Source organism: Drosophila ficusphila, unplaced genomic scaffold (genome assembly GCF_018152265.1).
Source record: "Drosophila ficusphila isolate 14025-0441.05 unplaced genomic scaffold, ASM1815226v1 contig_412, whole genome shotgun sequence".
NCBI lineage: Eukaryota > Metazoa > Arthropoda > Insecta > Diptera > Drosophilidae > Drosophila > Drosophila ficusphila.
In genome coordinates this window covers 958,294-977,046 of record NW_025064326.1, presented here as the reverse complement: position 1 = coordinate 977,046, position 18,753 = coordinate 958,294, and the positions used below count along the sequence as shown (strand labels likewise).

The 18,753-nt window shown below is 50.8% G+C and overlaps 3 protein-coding genes across 8 annotated transcripts in view; 1 reads left to right on the top strand and 2 right to left on the bottom strand.

The window, feature by feature from the left end:
• LOC108091465 (1-phosphatidylinositol 4,5-bisphosphate phosphodiesterase classes I and II) overlaps positions 1-18,753 on the top strand; it is a 46,433-nt gene that overhangs the window by 20,724 nt on the left and 6,956 nt on the right. For all 5 annotated transcript variants that reach the window (XM_017190682.1, XM_017190680.1, XM_017190681.1 and 2 more), the window contains exons 3-10: positions 2,616-2,762; positions 12,404-12,541; positions 14,210-14,343; positions 14,776-14,961; positions 15,021-15,218; positions 15,979-16,161; positions 17,159-17,339; positions 18,481-18,715. In XM_017190682.1, coding sequence (XP_017046171.1) covers positions 2,616-2,762; positions 12,404-12,541; positions 14,210-14,343; positions 14,776-14,961; positions 15,021-15,218; positions 15,979-16,161; positions 17,159-17,339; positions 18,481-18,715 — 1,402 coding nt within the window. The remainder of the gene's footprint in view (positions 1-2,615; positions 2,763-12,403; positions 12,542-14,209; positions 14,344-14,775; positions 14,962-15,020; positions 15,219-15,978; positions 16,162-17,158; positions 17,340-18,480; positions 18,716-18,753) is intronic.
• Positions 2,758-7,225, bottom strand: LOC108091467. 2 transcript variants are annotated; one of them, XM_017190685.2, is made up of 2 exons: positions 6,017-7,209; positions 2,758-3,010 (listed from the first exon to the last, which is right to left on the bottom strand). In XM_017190685.2, exons 1-2 carry the CDS (start codon positions 7,059-7,061, stop codon positions 2,817-2,819), a joined length of 1,239 nt encoding a protein of 412 aa, XP_017046174.1. In that variant the 5' UTR covers positions 7,062-7,209; the 3' UTR covers positions 2,758-2,816. The 2 variants fall into 2 exon arrangements, with proteins under 2 accessions (XP_017046174.1, XP_017046173.2); XM_017190684.2 differs by lacking the exon at positions 2,758-3,010 and having other exon boundaries at positions 4,881-7,225.
• LOC108091466 lies at positions 8,907-10,019 on the bottom strand. The gene has a single exon (XM_017190683.2). It carries the CDS (start codon positions 9,674-9,676, stop codon positions 9,026-9,028), a length of 651 nt encoding a protein of 216 aa, XP_017046172.2. The 5' UTR covers positions 9,677-10,019; the 3' UTR covers positions 8,907-9,025.

Sequence of the window (18,753 nt, the reverse complement as noted above, 5' to 3'; positions counted from 1 at the left end):
CTTCGATAGTTTGTTCCAAGGCAACGCGGATCCAAAGGGAACCGAGCTGGCTGCTGAGTGCTCCCCGGCAGCATTTGCATATCCCTTTCCCAGCCCCAATCCCAATCCCAATCCCAATCCCTCATCCTGCTGCCCCTCCCTTGGAGCTCCCTAATGCACTAGGACACTCCTCCAGACACTTTGCACGCCTGGCAGTCCTTTCAGAACTCGGTTCCCTAAGCATGATTGACAGCCGAATGGAGAATGGCGTGTGACAATCGTCACCAGCAGATGTGTACCCTTGCTAGACACTCACTGAAAGAAACGGGTGCTGACTTATGACAATAGAAGAGCAAACATATCTGCATACAGCTTAAAAGGGCTCAACAACATCAGTGTGCTTCAACCTCAGAGTGAGGCATCATTAGTAACCTGAACTGCTAGGCTCCCGCATTTTCCCCCAGTGCACTCATCCCAGGCACATCTGGCTGGCTGGATGGCTGGATGGGTGGCTGGGTGGCTGGGTGGCAGTTATCCCTTTTTCCGCTCTCGCTGTGCGGTCTCCCTTAAGCGTTTTCCACTGTCGAGCGACTGAGCGACATGCAGGGAGCAGATCCAACTGTTACACCAATTGAATTATGCATGTAATCGCTCTTATCCTAAACGCACACTCGGATACAGATATATGTGCCCAGGCACATTTATAGATTCCGATACAGATAGAGATACAAATACAGATACAGATACAGAAAGAGAACTGCTGGCACGCATGCAAGCGGTGGCTGTTAATATTTGAGGAGCGTGTCGAGTGGCAGTCACTTTTCACTCGGCCTTTCAGAAGCAGTCACGAAGTGAAAACTGAAATTCGCACACAATTTCTGCAGCTATTGGATTTCCAGCGGGTTTTGCATATTGAAATCGAATTAACGATTCTTTCGCCGCCCTCCGAGCTCAACTCAATTAGTTGTCCGTAATGAGACAAACAGGAAAGCAAGCAAGACAACTCGAGCGGGATTGTGGATTCCAATTAGCGAGGGCCGAACCTTCTTCCCGCCCTGCCCCGCCCCGACTTACCCAAACCCAAACCACCAATCGAGGGAGCCACCCAGCTGAAAATCCCCAGAAAATATGCGCCTAATTGAATATCACAAGTGGTGGGGGCGAATCCGAGTGGATGTTTTCAATTTCAATTATTAAGGAGCCGCGTCCCCTGCTTTCCCTTCCGAAAAAGGGAAAGTGTGCGCCGGGCAGGCCACTTTGGCACCTAGTGGGTTCATTAAACCCAGGCCAACACCCAAGCCCAAAACTCGCACCAAACCGAACCGAACCGAAGGGATAATGAACTTGTGGCTGCGCGAATTAAATATGCTCGTAACGAGTATTTCAGAGCTCATCAATTTCTGGCCATAACAACGGGCATTCCCTAATCCTAATGGGTGAGTGTGCCGGGGTCAAGGAATGCCTCCCACTAATTGGAGAGGGACCCCGGGGTCGAGTGAATCCGATGAGCAAACGGCAAGGTGCTGGGGGTTCAGAGCCCCCAACCGAGTTCAAAGTATCGGATCGAAGGGGAGCGTTGGCAACAAGGTTTTTGTTCCGAGAGCGAGTGAATAATCTCAGAGAGATTTTAGATTGAAAGTTAAAAGATGTTTCTGCCTCATGATGAATCTTTCATCTGTTCCGTGAGAGAATCGTATAGTTTTGCAAACTGATATGCGATACATATGTGATACTCCTTTATTTCGGTTTACGGTACGCAGCTACTTTCCGTTTATCTTCCCCCATAAAGCCGAAAGTAATGGCACTTGTTGCTGATATGAAAGTCAATGAATATTTTAATGGAATCGCTCCCTGAAAACTTAATGGCTGCACCCCGGCGCGTATCACATTGTTGCCACATTCCTTGGAGCAAAGCTGGCGTGACCACCGCCATTTCCCCACTTAGTTGCACACACATCCAGCGCGCCTTTGTTGCACGTTGTCAGCGTTGACTTTGCGGTTCAGATGGAGCGCTACCAACCACCCAACACCCATCGACTATCACCCCACATTCCCCTCCTGGCAAGAAACATCCATTTGGGCCGCGCCATTTAACGCCAAGAAGGAACCGAATTCTGCGAGACAGCTTGTTCGCTGGATGCCAGATTTGGCTGCCACTTATTCGCATGCATATTTAAGAAATAAAAACATTTTAATTTCGACTGGGGTTACGCGGAATGCGCATCTGTTCGCCATCGCCAGCTGTGCGGGCGGGCGACTTTCGCATTTCGCATTTCGCCAGCCTTTCCTTATGAATGGACGGTCGGCCGGGGTATTAAATATTTATGGCTGCCGGCAGAAGCCCATTTAATTTGACTTAAATAATAAGCAGAAACAAGGCACGACAGACGACTGCACTCAGGCGGCCAATTCAGCTGAGAAATTGGACGGGATAAATTCATTAGGGGGCAGTTCAATAAACTCTGGAGCTGCGGCTGTGTGTATCATGTGTTCGCAATTTATTGGACCCGAATCGGCGGCGGAAAATGTGTTTTGATTATTACATGTGCTATCAATTACGGCCGGACTTCCTCTTCCTCCTCTAAGCCTGTTTCACTTTTGGTTCTCATTAATTTCTGTTCTCTCTCTGGTTTCAGGACTCTGGCACTGGAACGCCGGTCACGATGCGAGTGGATGCCAAGGGCTTCTTCCTCTACTGGGTCGACCAGAACAACGAGCTGGACATCCTCGACATAGCCACCATTCGCGACGTTCGCACGGGGCAGTATGCCAAGCGGCCAAAGGTGCGTATACTTGATGCCGAAGGAACACCGTGTCGTATGCGCAATGTTCAATGCTCATTCTTTTGTCGCTTCCTCGCTTACTTCTTTGGGTTTTGCCTCATTCAAACCCTTGCAGGATGCTACTTTCGATAGGTCACGACTCTCCTCGCTGTCTAGTTCATCAGTGGGTTTCTCAATGGGCCGGTCCTCGCAGGACTCACCTGCCTTCTTCCTTCTGCAGCAGCACTTGCCGCAGCAGCCGCATCCCTCTGAAATTGAATTGGAAGAAATGAAGAAATATTTGTCTGGTTTTAACACGCACGCAGGTCTGAATCCAGTTTTTGTGTGTTTGTGATGAGGTGAGGTTTTCTGTGTGTTCCGCCAGCGGATGTAATAACTTTTTCATCGTGTGGAGATGCATGCACTCGACACTCACAAAAACTGATGGCAGTACCCAAAAATAAAAAAGGAATATATGTTATGGTAATGTCCATGTGTTCTATGAGCTATCTTCTCGTAAAAACTACAAAGTTCCCCTTCCAAATTATATCGACGTTTCTAATAGCCCAAAAATTGACTAGTTGAGTGCGATTCCCTCGAAATGGTTTGTTTATAGGCAAATTCCATAAGAACAATATTGCCATGAATTTCTGGGAACAAGGCAATGGCTCTTCCGTGTGGGTTTCGGGCCAATAAATGTATCCACTGGCGCCGAGCAGCAATTGAAAGCCAATTACTGCGACTGGTATGTGAACTGAATCCCAGGAACGGGAGCTCAGGTAATTCGCCGTGTGGATTTCCCAGCCAAGTCACGTGCGTTGTGTCCCCGACTCGGAATCGGAATCGGAATCAGTATCCCATTGTGATTGTGTGTGTGTGTGTGTTGCAACAGTTTCCTTGGCAATTTTCGCCTTCGTCTGCGTCACGCTTTTTCCGGTTTTACACAATTTTCCTTTCATGGCAGTGGGACTCGCCTCATTGTGTGCGACTATCTCTCCGAATTTCCCTTCTTTTTTCTTGTGCGAGCGAAGTTAATACATTTATCTCGGCAATGACAAGGCAACATGGTTCGACTCCTGCTTTTGTGTGCGTTTGAACGTAGCTTCTTGGACCAGAAAAAGCGTTTAAACTTTCGCTTAATTTTGGAACCCTAACCCTAACCCTTTACTCTGAACCCTAAACCCTAAACCCTCCCTGGCGCATTATCAAATTAAAGTTCCATAAATGCGGCTCCGTCTTTTTCCATTGGTATCCCGGCCATTATGGCGATTATTGCGATGTGGAAATCCTTGGGCGTCGTTTCCTTTCGGTTCTTAAGGAGTGCCGCGTTTCGTTCACTGTATAAATCATGCTGCTCGGCCTAAGGCCACGCCCCCGGCCACGCCAAGCCGCCCACCACCCAACACCCAACACCCAACACCCAACACCCACCGGCTCAATAATAGTTGCAGTTGTTGCTGTGGAGCGCGACGGCCCAAGGCCAAAGCCAAATGAGTTTTGTTTTCCTTTCAGTTTGCCCGAGGCAAACTAACAGCGCCGGAAAAGTTGCGAAATGAAGGCGGTCTCGGCGCTACAGGAGGAATTCGAACAATGAAAGTTGCCAGCACTCTGCAAAATGAATCAGTATTGAGGAAAAATAGCAGTGCTTAATAAGTTCCTTGCCGAACAAAAAACTTAAATACAATAATGCCGAATTGTTAAACAATTATATCATAGGAAACAAAGATTACAGACAGCCATTAAATGTCTCAATAGTTTAAATTATACTTAGGAAATGCTGTAAATAAATATTAAGGTAAAGCGGTTAGATTTAAATTCCCCCATTTGTACATATGAGCTACTACATTTACTAAGAATCTACTTGAAATGGGCGGTTTTATTCACTACTTCTCCTATCGGATTGAATGAAAGAAACTGCTGCCCCGCTCGAAGTGAAAGAGAAACCCTTTGCAGTGCATAAAATGCGAGAATCTTGCATTAATTAAATGCAGAGTGCATGGGCGCTGACCACGCCCCAACACACACACACACTTGCAGAGGCCACTGGGCGAATGTGTGATTAACTGAAAGCCGCGAAGAGCATAGCATACTTTTCAGAGCAGGACTCCCTCGACCCGCCCCTCTGAGTGGCGGTCGGAATTAAATGAGTGCAGTTCGGCCAAAAAGCCGGGTTTATTTAAGGGAACACACTGAGATAGCTTTAAGGACACCGAACACCTTGCAGAAGATTCGAACGCAGACTTGGACTCATGGAAAAAGAACAGAACACGGAGGAAGCATCACGCATCATCAGCAGGGATCCCTGCTCCTGAAGGTCAGGCGGTTGCAGAGTCGGGCGAGGAGTCCGTCCAGATCCCTGGAGATCTGTTCGTCGCCTCGCAGGTACCTGCGCTGCAGGGCCGACTGCAGCTGCTGGACCGCCTGGACCCTTCCGAAGTGGGTCTGCGTGCGGGGGTTGCCGCAGAAGGGGCTGCTGCTCTCGATGGGGCTGCACTTGTGGGGGCGCGCGCGGTACTCGGGGTCCCTGCACTCCATGTACTGCCGGTGGCGCATCTGGTGCAGGCAGTCGCGCATCTGGCGCACCCGATCCCGCCGGCGCATCTCCTTGATCAGGGGCGAGTCCTCCTCCTTCGGTGGGCAGCAGATCCTGCAGGGACAGTCCTTCAATGGCTTCTCATCCGCCGGCTTGCCCTTATCCTCATTTGACTTATGAACCTTATTCTTTTTTTTGCGTTTGTTGTTGCTGTCCTTGGGCTTGCCTTCGTCCTTGCTCTTGTCTTTATCCTTGACTTTATCGCCTTCTTTGCCGCTTAGCCTTTCCTGGTCCTTGACCAGGTCGCGATCTTCATCAACTTTGGGTGGTTTTCCGCCGTCCGTAAGAGAATCCTTGCTTCGCGGAACGGAGGGCTTTTCCTCCTCCTCGGGGGCTCTCATCTCGTCTTTCTCTTTGCCCTTGTCCTTCTCCTTTTCTATTTCCATTTCCTTTTCCTTTTCGACTTTGTTTCTGTCTTTGTCCTCTTCCGTTGTATTCCTGACGCCTTCGACGGGTTCGCCAACGCCCTTGATCGTGTCTCTGTCCTTCTTCTTCTTCTTATCGCGCCGATGACCTTCTCCATTGCCATCGCCATCGCCACCGCCACCGTCACCGCCATCGCCTCCGCGATCACCACCACCGCCTGCACCAAGCTTACCGCTCCTACTCTCCCTGCGCTCCCTATCCCTATCTTTCCCCGTCTCCTTGCCCCGGTCCTCGTCCCCGTCCCCTTGCAACTTACCACCTCCGCCGGGGCCGTCCGGCACGAACTCGCCGCATCCCTGGCTGGGTGGCTCCCCGGGATGCTTGCAGCACTTGTTGAGCGCCTCGCAGAGGTCGATGGGTCCGTTGGGGTCGCGCTCAAAGCAGGTGATCAGGGACTTGTACAGCTCGTCGTAGTTGCTGGGCTCCGGGTCCTTGGCCGCCTGGAGCCCGGCCAACTCCCGCTCGAAGGCCTCGTCGTAGGGACGAGGGTCCAGCTTGTACAGGGCCCACGCAAAGTCGGTGCACCTGTTCTCCTCCTCGCCGCACTTCGGGGGGCAGTACCAGTGCTTTCTGCGCAGGCCGTGCTTCGGCGGCTTCACCGGCTTGGCCATGTCCATGGCCTGCTCCATGCTGATCTCCGGGTGGCCGGCGTCGTTCTCGAAGGGGTGCTCTGGGTCCGGCGGATCGGGGCAGTGGAGCCACGACAGGGCGTTGATTGGTCGCAGCTGCCGCCGCACGTTGGGCATCCTGTCCAGCTTGCCCTTCAGGCAGGGCCGGTTCAGGACGTAGGCACCGGGCTCCGGTTTCTTCTTGTCCTTCAGCACCCACTCGGGCTTGATGTACGACTTCTTCGGAGGCTTGGGCAGCAGACTGGAGGCCTCGAGGCTCTTCTGCAAGGCTCGGTCGTAGGAAGCCGCCTCCGGAGTGGGGTAACTGGCGTCGATGCCGTACCATCCCAGGGTGTCCTTGCGCGGAGTGGAGTTCCACACGGTCACCACGTCCGGCTTGCCGAGGTCAGAGAGCCGCTTGCACTGGTTGGCTTCCATCGCGTCGTCCACGAAGGCCAGGGTCTCCTTCTCGTAGCACTTGGAGACCGGCGGTCGGATGATGGGGTAGGTCTCCTGCAGGTGCACCTTCTGGGTCTTGCAGTTCTTCCACCGCATCCACTGGTACATGCTCAGCGGCTCCTCCGCGAAGGTGTTCAGCGGGTCGGGCTCCTGGCACTCGGACTCCGCCAGCGAACTCTGGCTTCCCAGGGATTTCCGCGATCCTTGACTCTTCGCATCCTGTAGGCGCTTCATCGCTTCAATGTTATGTTCTTTTTACAGTCGAATTTCCGATTCGGGTCCAATGCTTTTTTCGTGTTTTTCGTGATCTAGTTCAATAGAAGAACCAAAGTAAAACAGGCTTATTTTGAAATTTAGGTGTTATCTGTTGAACACATGATAGAATACTGGGGGATGCTTCTGCTAGACATTAGCACTGTAAGACTAAGCAATTTCCAAGGCCGCCTTTCTGAAGAATCAAATCTTTTTTCCTGAAGTGCGAACCTATTGGTTTATTTCCCGAAAAAGAAGTCTGAGAGCCCAACTCCCGCATTGTGAAACCACAGCTTCCTGCCCACAAATCGTTTATTGTTCAAAGTCAAATTTTGGAAACACACTGACGACAATGGAATGCACGAAACCAGTCGAAAAAAAAAAAACGAGAACAGACTTAGCAGAGGCCCTCGCACATCCGGCGGGCGATCCGCTGGCGGAGATCCTCGAGGTTGAAGAGCAGCTCGTTGTTGACGATCGGGTGGCGCTTCTTGCCCAGGAGCTTCTGGAGGTGCTGCAGGGCGCCGAGGCAGTCGCAGTACTCGGCGATCTTGGGGTCGCGGCAGAAGCAGTCGTCGACCTCGATGGGGTCCACCTTGTGCTGGGCGCACGGGGGCTTCTGGCCGGCGCACTCCATGTACTCCCTGTGGCGCATCTGGCGCAGGTACTCCCGCATCCCGCGCACCTTCTCCTCGGCGAAGACCGCCTGCATCGCCGGCGAGATGGGCAGCTTCTTGGCGTAGAGGCAGTCGCAGATGCAGCACTCGCACCCAACCGGGGGACACGGAGGACACCGATCCACCTCCGCCTCCTCCTCCTCCTCTTCCCCCTTCCCTTTTCCCTTCCCCTTTCCCTTCCCCTTTCCCTGCTCCTGGTCTTTCTTGCCTTTCTTATCCTTCTTTCCCTTGGCGGGCTTCTTAGGGGGCGGCTTCTTTTTCGGCGGACCCACGACTTCCCCCGGTGGCCGAGGCACTGGCTTTGGCCTCTCCAGCTCCTCCTCCTTGATCCCCAACTCTTCTGGCGCGAAGAGATCGGAGAAGTTCCGCGTGGAAGGTTCGGTGCCCTCCGACGATGGCTCCGGGGGCGGCTTGAGCTTTTTGGGAGGAGGCTTGCGCTTCGGTTCCTCTTCCTCATCGGAGAGTTCCTTCTTCTTCTTGCCAGATTCCTTTTCCTTGTCTCCCTCTCCCTCGCCTTTGCCTTTGTCTTTGTCCTTTCCTTTCTTCGGTTCTTTCTCCTTTTTCTTGCCTTTACCCTTTTCCTCCTCCGGTTCTTCTTTATCGCCTCCACCACTCGGCTGTTCTTTGGCCTTTTCCTTTTCTTTGCTACCAGGACCTTTAGGCCCGCCTTCTTTTTTCCTTCCGGCTTTTCGCCTTGCTTTCCACCTGGACGATGTCCTATTACTCCTGCAATTCCTTTCTCTTCTTTTCCTTCTACCCCTTCGCCGACCCCAGCTACATCATCTTCATCTGACTTTCCACCTGTTGCTCCCCCCTTTGCTCCTCCCGGTGCTCCTCCCGGTGCTCCTCCCTTTGCTCCTCCCGGTGCTCCCCCCGTTGCTTTTCCAGGTACTCCTCCTATTCCACCGCCCTCACCTCCTGCACCTCCGAAACCTTCCTCCTTCTTCTTCTTGACGGATTCCGGGCAGCACTTTGCCAGGGCCACACAGTCAGGATCTGGCTCTGGCTTAATCTCGAAGCAGCCTTGGAACCGTTTGTAGAGCTCGTCGTAGTCGTGTGGCTCCCTCCCGGGCGGAACGTTCTGCTCGAGGAACCACTTGTGGAAGGCTTCGTCGTAGGGTCGCGGGTCCAACTTGTACTTGGCCCACTCGAAGTCGGTGCACCTGTTCTCCTGCTCGCCGCACTTCGGGGGGCAGTACCAGTGCTTCCTGCGCAGGCCGTGCCTTGGGGGCTTCTCCGCTTTCAGCATATCCAGGGCTTCCTTCAGGCTCACCCTTTTGGGGAGACCTCATCCACGCCCAAGGGATCCTCGGGGTTCGGCGGCTTCTCGCAGTAAACCATTTCTAAGGCCGTCTTGGGATCGAGTTTCTGCCGGACGACGGGCATCGCTTGCAGCTCCGCTCCCAGGGTCTGGCGATTGAGGATGTAGGGCTGGCACACCGGAGCGGGCTGTGGTGGTCTCTGGGGAGTTGGAGGAACCTTTGGCTGCCTGCCCCCTCGCTTCCTCGAGCCAGAGGCGTGTTTCAAACTGCTGGTTAAAGTTCTGTTGAACTTGACAGCCTCCGGTTGGGACAGTCCATCGGCCACCCCGTAGTAACTGAGCGACTGCTTGTACGGACTCAACTTCCAGACATTCAGGGCATCCTGATCTTTGGACCTGGCCTCGAAACAGCCGGCCTCGTCCACCGATTCCAGCAGCAAGTTCTTGGTCTCATCGTAACTGCACTTGGAGACAGGCGGTCGGATGCTGGAGTACCGCTCGAACGGAATGAACTTCTCCGTCTTGCAGTTCCGCTGACGCATCACCTCGTAGGTCCTGGGCATGAAATCGGAGTTCTGGGTTCCGAAGGGGTCGCAATGACCTCCCGTTTGGGCCGAGTCGCGCCTGGTGTTGAAGGAATTCGGTCGCTCGTCCTGCATTTTCTTCTCCTCTTGCCACTGATTTACAAATTTTGATTTTCAAAAAGTTGTTTTTCGTTTTATATAATTTAAAATTTTGCAAAACTATAAAAAGATACCTCGCATCTGGTGCTTACTAACTGGAGTCTAGTTCTGAACAAAAGACTGACATGACAGGTTGACAGTTGATATCTAGATCTTCTCTTCGGAACAGCTCTTTAGTTTTATTCAATTAAAAGCTACTAATGGGTACTTCGAAATTGGTTAAGAATTGGTCAAAAAGGTAGTAAACTTTTATATAAAACTTTTATGCTCAACGAGCAAGTGTATGTTTTTTGTTTGGCTTCTGTGTCTAAAATGAATCTGCTTGTTAATAAACTTTTGACACAAAAGTCAATCCCAATGCTATACGTCCACCTTTCGAGAGCTTGATTTCTTCCACCCAGGAATTCAATCCATCATTGGTTTCCCAATAAGTGCCATCCTGCGCTGAGCATTATTTTATTGGCACCTTTAAAATCAATAATGACTCTCTCTTCGCCGGGTTGAACTGGGGGCTGGCTAAAATTATCGCGGCCAACCCGTGGCCCATAATGAGCGTTCTTAAAATTCAAATTTCGAGCTGAGCCAAAGGATTAGCAGCCGAAAAGGAGCCGTAGGATTCGAGGGGGCGGGTGGGAGGCGAGTGGGCGGGGCACTGCGCGTGAGTGTCGAGCGCGAAGCGTGAGAAGCAATTAAGATAATCGCCGTAGTCATTTCCGCTTTACGCTTCGCCCGGGCACGGTGCCATGCCGTGCCGTGCCGAAAATCCGGACGGATACCCACCCGTGTGGCAGGAACCCGGAGAGCGAGCAACAACAGCAGCAACAGCAACAGGAGAAGCCGCCCGTGACAGCCATTTACATTATTCAGCGGGACAAATTTGCCGGAATTAGTTTTTAGTTAAAAGCAAATCATGGCGCTCGCAGATAAACGCTGCCTGCAGCCACGCGGGTGTTTCGTCCTCCCCCTCCCCCATTTCCCACCGCTTTTCCAGCATAGGTGAGTCCTCGTTTATCACCGCCAAGCGGAAGGAGGCCCTAATGGCCCCCAGTGCTCGGGAATCCAGGTGGCGAGAGCCGGGAAGCTTTCAATTAGGCGACTCAGCTGCTCCCATCATCCGTCCATGAGCCCTGAAAATTGCTGACCAGCAAAGCTTATTAAGGGATCGATTTGCATGCACTGAGCGCAAATATGTGGGGATGGTTAATTATTGTAATAACTTCTTAATAGGAATCGCACCTTCAGAACTTTGTATTCATACTTTACATCATGTGGTAGAATATAATGGTGGTTAAAACTAAACTGGGATTATCAACTTATTTTCCCAATTAAATAAGAAAACCTTAAACTGTTCAAGCCTTGTTTTTTTAGTGTTTGTCACCGAACTCGACCGAAAGGCGCTTTCAACTCGGATCAGGGCTCAGACATTTAAGAGCATTGAAGTCATCTGCCAGAATTTTATTCCCCAGCTTGTGCATTCGATGTGCGAGCACAAAAGATAACATTGCCGGGCTGCGAGGCTTCGGTCCGCTCTAAACCGCCCGCCGATAAGGTCCACCCTGGCCCAGTGTGGCCTGGGCAGCCGGCAGTTTGTCAAATGTCGGAGCGCCGGAAGCGCTGCGGGAAGACAGGCGGCACACATTCCCCCAAGACAGGCTGGCCACAAAGTTAATGCCGAATTCATGCTCTGGCTTCCGCTCCGAGTCCTCCGCCCCCCAAGCCAACTGTCCGCCCTTATTGCAGTCAACTGCCCGATGTCCTGTGTCCTGCGTCCTGCGTCCTGTGTCCTCTGTCCTCTGTTCTGTGTCCCAACTATGTGTCATGCATTCGAAAGGACGATGATAATCCCGAACTGAGCCCCCTCTCCGAAGGACAGCTGGGTTGGCGGATGAATGAGTTTTTAGCCCATTTCTGAGGGGCTAAAAGAGCCAAACTGTAGAGTAAAACGGCAGTAGGATGACTTGGAAATTAAAGTAAAAGCATCAAAAGTAAACCATATTTTGCTTGTTTAATTAGAAAGCCAGTGAAGAATTAGAAAATGTATTTCCAGAACAATGAAGGAACAATGGAACACCAATTCAGGGGAAAATGTCCTTCGCTTTAAAGCACTTCATTACCGTGAATCTTTATGAGCTGTCTGCAGATGTCTGTGAATTCCTCGGAAGAGAACGCAGTCTGCTGCCATTTAAAGTATTTTATTTATATTCGTAACTTGTGCAACAGCAACAAAGCTCTAAGACCTCTAAGACCCATTCATTTGTGCGGAAAGTACGAATGCGAACGCCACTCTTTCTTATTTGTTTGCTTGTGTCGCGGGCTGATTTGCATTTAACCCAGAAATGTTTTCAGCTGAGTTCAGCTTTCTTTCGGTTCATTCGTGGGTAGTTGGCTGGTTGGGCGGGTCCGGCTCCTTCGGCCAAGGATGCACGTTCTCCGGGGCTCGTAAATCCATTTGTGCCGTTTAATTGAAATATGGCACCCTGGTCAGCTCGGGAATCGTGTTTGTTTGTCAGCTTTACGAGGCGGGCAAATGAATTTCGCTGCACTCGCAGGATTAGCGCGCAAGGATATGACTTCCATTTACGACTGCCGGGCCATAAAACTTCATTTTGCGCACCCCCATCCCCCCTCCGAACCCCTCGAATCCCTTTGGCCAGTCGGTAATTAATAACGGGCATGCCCATCTCTCTCTCTCCCGGATTGCAGGACAACAAGCTGCGCCAGATTGTGACTCTGGGCCCGCAGGACACGCTCGAGGAGAAGACGGTGACCGTGTGCCACGGCTCGGATTTCGTCAACATGACCTTCGTGAACTTCTGCTGCACTCGGCGGGACATTGCCCAGGTGAGTCCCACTGGCTAGGCCAGCACATTATTGGCCACTTGCGGCGGACACTTGCGACAACTCGCTGACAACTGAAAAGTATCGAAGGGGAGAGCCATTGGCCATTGCCATCCGCCATGCGCCATCCAACGTTTGTGGGTCACATGCACACACGCCCAGTTGCGAGTCATTCGGGGAATTGGGTCGAGTCGAGTGTGCGACGCTAATGATGGACATAATGGTCAGCTACCGTGCACTTAAAGAAATAACAATAGAATCCAAGGGGGATTTCTCATAACCAACAAAATATTAGATCTGTGTAGTGTTTTCTTGAGTATTTATGAGTTTCTAAGTTACTTGTGCAACTTCTTCAGTGCTTTCTTTAATTATTTCGAGCTTATAGTTCTTATTTGTCATTTTATTTTTCTGTTTGTGTATGCTACACTGCCACCTTTTGATGGGGACACACCTGTGCCACGTCGCTTTCTGTTTTTCGGCTATTTTTAGTGGGCCACCGAAGGCGCGTAAAAAATTATTATGGACCACTCAACGGCGCTTTTATTGATTTCCGTCCGAGGGCGTGTCCACTGTCCACTGTCCCATGTCCATCGGCCAATGTCCATCGGCCATTGCTCATGTCTGCCACTGTCTCTGTCCTGGATTGACCTTGCCCAAAATCAATGTTCTATTTTATCAATGGTCAGCAGCCCGAGCCCGTGCTGTTGTGGTTATTATTTTTGGCACGCGTCGCGGACATTCCCGAAATAAACAAACGCAACTCGAACCGCAGCAACGGCAACGGCAACAAAGGCAAATCGAATTATGAAAATGCCGAAATTTTCATAAACTTTTCAAGAGGAATTTCGCAGAAGAAAATAAACAATATTGGCCATAAATATACAATGAATGGGCGATAGTTGTGGCCTGGAAGGGAGCGAGCTGGACGCCAAATGGGCAACGGGCAACGGACTGCACGCCTTTCTGTCTCACTGACCACAGAATCAATCTGGGGCTGCATCACGCATCCGCCCCGTGTTGCCGTCGAGCGAACATCTACGAAATTCCTCTTACATGAGCCAATCGCCCGTTGCCAGTCTGTTACAGCACATTTCGGGTTAATTAGATTCGGGAAGGCTGGCTCTAAGCAAACATTGGCAGGGTTTTTCTTAGAAAGCGCTTGCCTTTCGGTTTGTTTCAATCTGAATCAACGCTCCACATGCAATAGTTCTTGAGGGTGTTTAGTAGGAGCTTCAAATTAGTAATTACTCATACGCCACGGAGGCCGAGGAGTCCTAAGTAATTACGAATTAATTGAATATTAGTATTGGCTGTTATGTCAGCTTAAAACTGGGTTAACGAGTAATTACGGGAAAACTAACAGTTTTTGCATCCAATTTGCAGTCTGCTTAATTTAATTTCGTGATTACCCTAATCCGGTTATGTGGTAATTGAAGTTTCTGCTTCGCTTTTTTAGCAATTTAGTTATTTAGTGTAGCTGGCCATTAGAATTACACTTCTGGCCGCAAAATAAATCCGTTTCAGTTTTGAACAAAGCAGAGAACATAGAACCTTCCAACAAAGCTGCGGAGAGGGGGCTGCCTTTAGGCAAATATTCGTGTGCTCCCCGGCTCGCCACTTCAATTGAATCCCCCTCCGCTCACATTTCGCATTCCCTTTCTGCTTTTGCAGCTCTGGTCGGACGGACTCATCAAGTTGGCCTACAGCCTGGCCCAGCTCAATGGCTCGGCGATTATGTTCCTGCAGAAGGCCCACACCAAGCTCTGTCTGCAGGTGGACAAGAGCGGTCGCATACCAGTGAAAAAGTAATTGACAACCACTCCCAATCCCAATCCCTCTCCCAATCCCCGTCTCAATCCCACCCAACGCTCAATGTCCGGAGTCCTGGGTCCCGGCCAAGTTTCGGGTTTCGAGTTTGGGTCCGGGTCCCTGGCTTTTGTGCATTGTGCGTTGAAGCATTTGACAAATATTTGTTAAGTGTAGCCACCACGACCACCGAAGCTGAGCTGAAAATTGAAATTTACGCCAATTTCTGTTTCGCAATTTCCCTTTTTTCCTGCTCGTGCTTCTGCTGCTCCTGTTGGTCCTGCTGGAACGTGGCTCATGCATCACTGGCGACCACGACGATGATGATGACGACAACCTCATCAACAACTACAACTACAACAAACGCACCGCATTGTCCCCCATCCTCGGCTCGTTCTCCCCTGGCCGAATTCCTTTCGTGACCACTTCAGCATCATAAAACTTTTCGCCCAGAACAAGGAGGATCGCAAACGTGTCGAGAAGGCGCTGGACGTGACCGGCCTGCCGTCGGGGAAGGTCGATAGCATATCGGTGTCGAAATTTCAATTCGAGGACTTCTACAATTTGTACAAATATCTCACGCAGCGCTCGGAGGTGGAGCGGCTCTTCGACAGCATGTAAGTGGGGCATTAATCAGGCGTAAGGAGCTCTATTCAGTTCACCGCCTCTCTCGCAGAGTGGGCAACTCGAAGCGGAAGTGCATGTCCATCGCCCAGCTGGTGGAGTTCCTCAACAAGACGCAGCGCGATCCCCGCCTGAACGAGATCCTCTACCCGTACGCGAACCCCGCCCGCGCCAAGGAGCTCATCCAGCAGTACGAGCCCAACAAGTTCAACGCGCAAAAGGGCCAGCTCAGCCTGGATGGCTTTTTGAGGTGAGTCGCTGACTTGTTGCTCCCGGGGCTTTCGGAGTGCGAGGAGCAGCACATGGGGCATATGGGGCGACCCACTCACTCACTCACCCACTCACTTTGGGGAGCCCTTCTGGGCGTGACAGTTTATCAGAGGCAGCTGCCTGCTTTCGGGGCTGTTAGAGTCACTTGAAGGCCCTCTCGAGTGCACATGCATATGCAAACGACGTTGCGCTGTTTGCTCTCTAAACGGGAAAACGGGGAAGGGACAGCAGTCCGCCCAGAGTGGTTTAGCAGTCGTGAAAACCCGCAGTTTACTGTAACAGCAGCTGAGCAGCTGAGGAACCCAGGCGGCGAAGGACGCAGGACGACGCCAAAACTGACGCGACCTTCGGCTGAAGAACTGCAGAGATGCTCAAACCCTTCAACTGCCAACGCGAAACCTACACTCAGAAAGAATTAATATCATCTCTTACGAGTGCAGAAGTAATGAATTATATTCCTTATAAAGAAGTGAAAAATATATTTCATAAGAACTCATAAAAAGTAACGAAAATGCATGCCTCATGTATCTAATTTTAATGAGATATGTTAGTGGGGTTTTTCCAAGTGCATATAGTTATTTGTGTTTGCATACTCGGGAAAGCTTTTTCGTAGAAAAAGACTTGGGATTCTTGCAGCAGATTTGCAACACGCAAAGGCTTAGCCAACGCCTCTGGGAACCCATTACCCGTCTGAGTTCGCCACTAATCCCCCGGAAATCCTCTCCTGCTGTCATCCTCAGGTACCTAATGGGCGACGACAACCCCATCATGGCGCCCAACAAGCTCGATCTCTGCGACGACATGGACCAGCCGATGTCGCACTACTTCATCAACTCCTCGCACAACACCTACTTGACGGGCCACCAGCTGACGGGCAAGTCCTCCGTCGAGATCTACAGGCAGTGCCTCCTGGCGGGATGCAGGTGAGTGTGAGTGGGGCGCTCTGACCGACTGATCCGGATCGGGATGCGGACTCAGATGGAGTCGCAAGTGACGCAAATGATGTGGTCAGCTGCCTTCGCTCGAATCCTGGCCATGACCTTTGTCCCGAACATGCGTGTGTGTATGTGTGTGCGTATGTGTGTGCGAATGTGGTGGCCTTCAGCCGAGAAACGCACACGTAAAAAAGCAACTCTCTCTCGCATTCACTTAAAACAAGGAGAGTGTTTGCATCAGGTGCAGTCTTCCTGCACTGCAAAGAAAACATTGTTTTGCCAATGCTTACATAATCCTGATTAATCAAGAGGAATCCCAAGAATTTTCTAATTAGGTCACCTCGCTTCAGTTCAATTTCAGGCCAATGAGCACAAGACGAATTCTTCTCTTCCCCTAAAACAAAACTTTCTGGCAGTGTCCTTAATCGTTATAGTTGTTTTGCAATAACCGATTTATCCTTTTTTCTAGATTGACAGTTTTATTATACGGCAAAGCCCTTATCGAATCGCTTTCGTACAGCATAAAAGTTTAGAGTCGGTCGTTAAAGTTTAATGTACGCCCTTTCGTACAACACATGGCCATCGAAAAATGTGGGCTGCATAATTTTCGAATTATCTCTTGGCCAATTGGTCAGTTGGCCGATTGGTGGCCGGCTAAATGGCTAAATGGCTGCGTTTGTTTTGCAGGATTTTTTTTTCAGCGTGTGCCCTCAATTCTCCTTTAGTGACAGCGATTATTCCGTCGACGATGCACACATCACAAAATTTATTGACGCAGAAGTTGCTGCTTGCGTTTATTCTCCGCTCGCAGGACTGTCAGAATGCATTCGGCACTTTGCGTGCGATTACACATCAGAATGCCAAATGGGAAGTGGGAAATGGGAAATGGGGAGGGAAAACGAAGAGGAAAATAGAACTGGAAACGAGGAAATTGTCATTTTCTTTTACCGCTTTCAACTTGAGTCTGTTTCTGGCTTTGCTGCAGATGCGTCGAGCTGGACTTTTGGAACGGACGCACCGAGGAGCCGGTCATCGTCCACGGCTACACGTTCGTGCCGGAGATCTTCGCCAAGGACGTCCTGGAGGCCATCGCAGAGAGTGCATTTAAAACATCCGAATACCCTGTGATACTGAGCTTCGAGAACCACTGCAATCCGAGGCAACAGGTGAGGATTATCGGAGTGCAAATGGCAGCTGAAAGCGGCTTACTCGGCCGGATTTACTTTAGATTGGCAGTCAGGGTAATTTTCCAGCTCTCAAGCTAGTATTTCATCCTGGAGTCCAGGAGATCAAGTGGGATTCCGCAGGCAGAAAGGCAGACTAAACTGAAAGGCAAATGGATGAGCTGGCAATGCATTTCTTGGGTGTGCCATTTAAACTCAAAGGTTTATCATAGAGAGTTACTGCCATAAACAACAGACAGGCTCTGCAATCGCCATTCCACCAGGGGTAAAACTCAGGGCAGGGGGAAAATGTCTTTGGAAAACTTTTCACCGAGCAAGGAAAGGGATGAGCCATAAAGGCAAATAACAGAAAAATGACAGCGGCAAAAAGAAAGGCATTAAATGCGGCCTGGCGCTGAATTGCAGAACTGGGAAGGCCGAAAAGTTGCTTGTCCTAAAACAACAGTTGGGTCCTTTGCTCATCACCCTAATCCATCACTCGGCGAAGGGAAAACAAAAAACACACACGGGGAGTGTGTTCTCCTGTGCTGCGGTCCGAAAACATTACTTAAGGACCTCGAAGGGAGTCAGGAGTCCCGGAGCGTGGCGAATCTCAGAAGCCACTCGAACGGTAATTGCCGGCTGCTTAAGCTCCTCGAGCAGGATAATAACAAAGGCAAAGTTTTTACGGCCCGAAAGGTGAAGGAGGTCGAGGAGGAGCTGTGTAGCTGAGGAGCCGTCGACGAGAGGCCAAAGTTTAACCATTAAAAGTAGTAATATAAACTAAATTTCCCACTGGGAACGCAGGCAGGTAGCGAGACTAAGAAGCAAACATGCCACGTGCCGCAAAACAAACTTGCAACAGCAAAAGCCTCAACATATGATTTCTGGACAGGTACACTTATAGAATTCACTGGGTTAAGGCAGGGGATAAATAAATCATTTTGGAGTCTATAAAGAGCATGTGCTGCCAAGGTTGCATGCATTTATTTCCCGTAATGGCGCACTTTCTCTCTCTGTAGCAGGAAACTTCACCTCCGGGCAACGTTAACCCATCAAAAGGCCGTTAGCAGATAGTTTACAAGTCACTCGGCGCCACTTGATGCCAGCTCATTTATTTTCCCCTCTTCTCCCCCTGAAATAGGCGAAAATTGCCAACTATTGCCGCGAAATTTTCGGCGATATGCTGCTCGACAAGCCGCTGGACTCGCACCCTCTGGAGCCGAACATGGACTTGCCTCCGCCGGCGATGCTGCGTCGCAAGATCATCATCAAGAACAAGAAGAAGCACCACCACCACCACCACCATCACCACCACAAGAAGCCCTCGCAGGTGGGCACTCCGGCGGCCGGCAGCAAACTGACGACGGCCAACTCAGGTGCGTTTCCCTGCCCCAATCGATTTCCCCCTCCGACT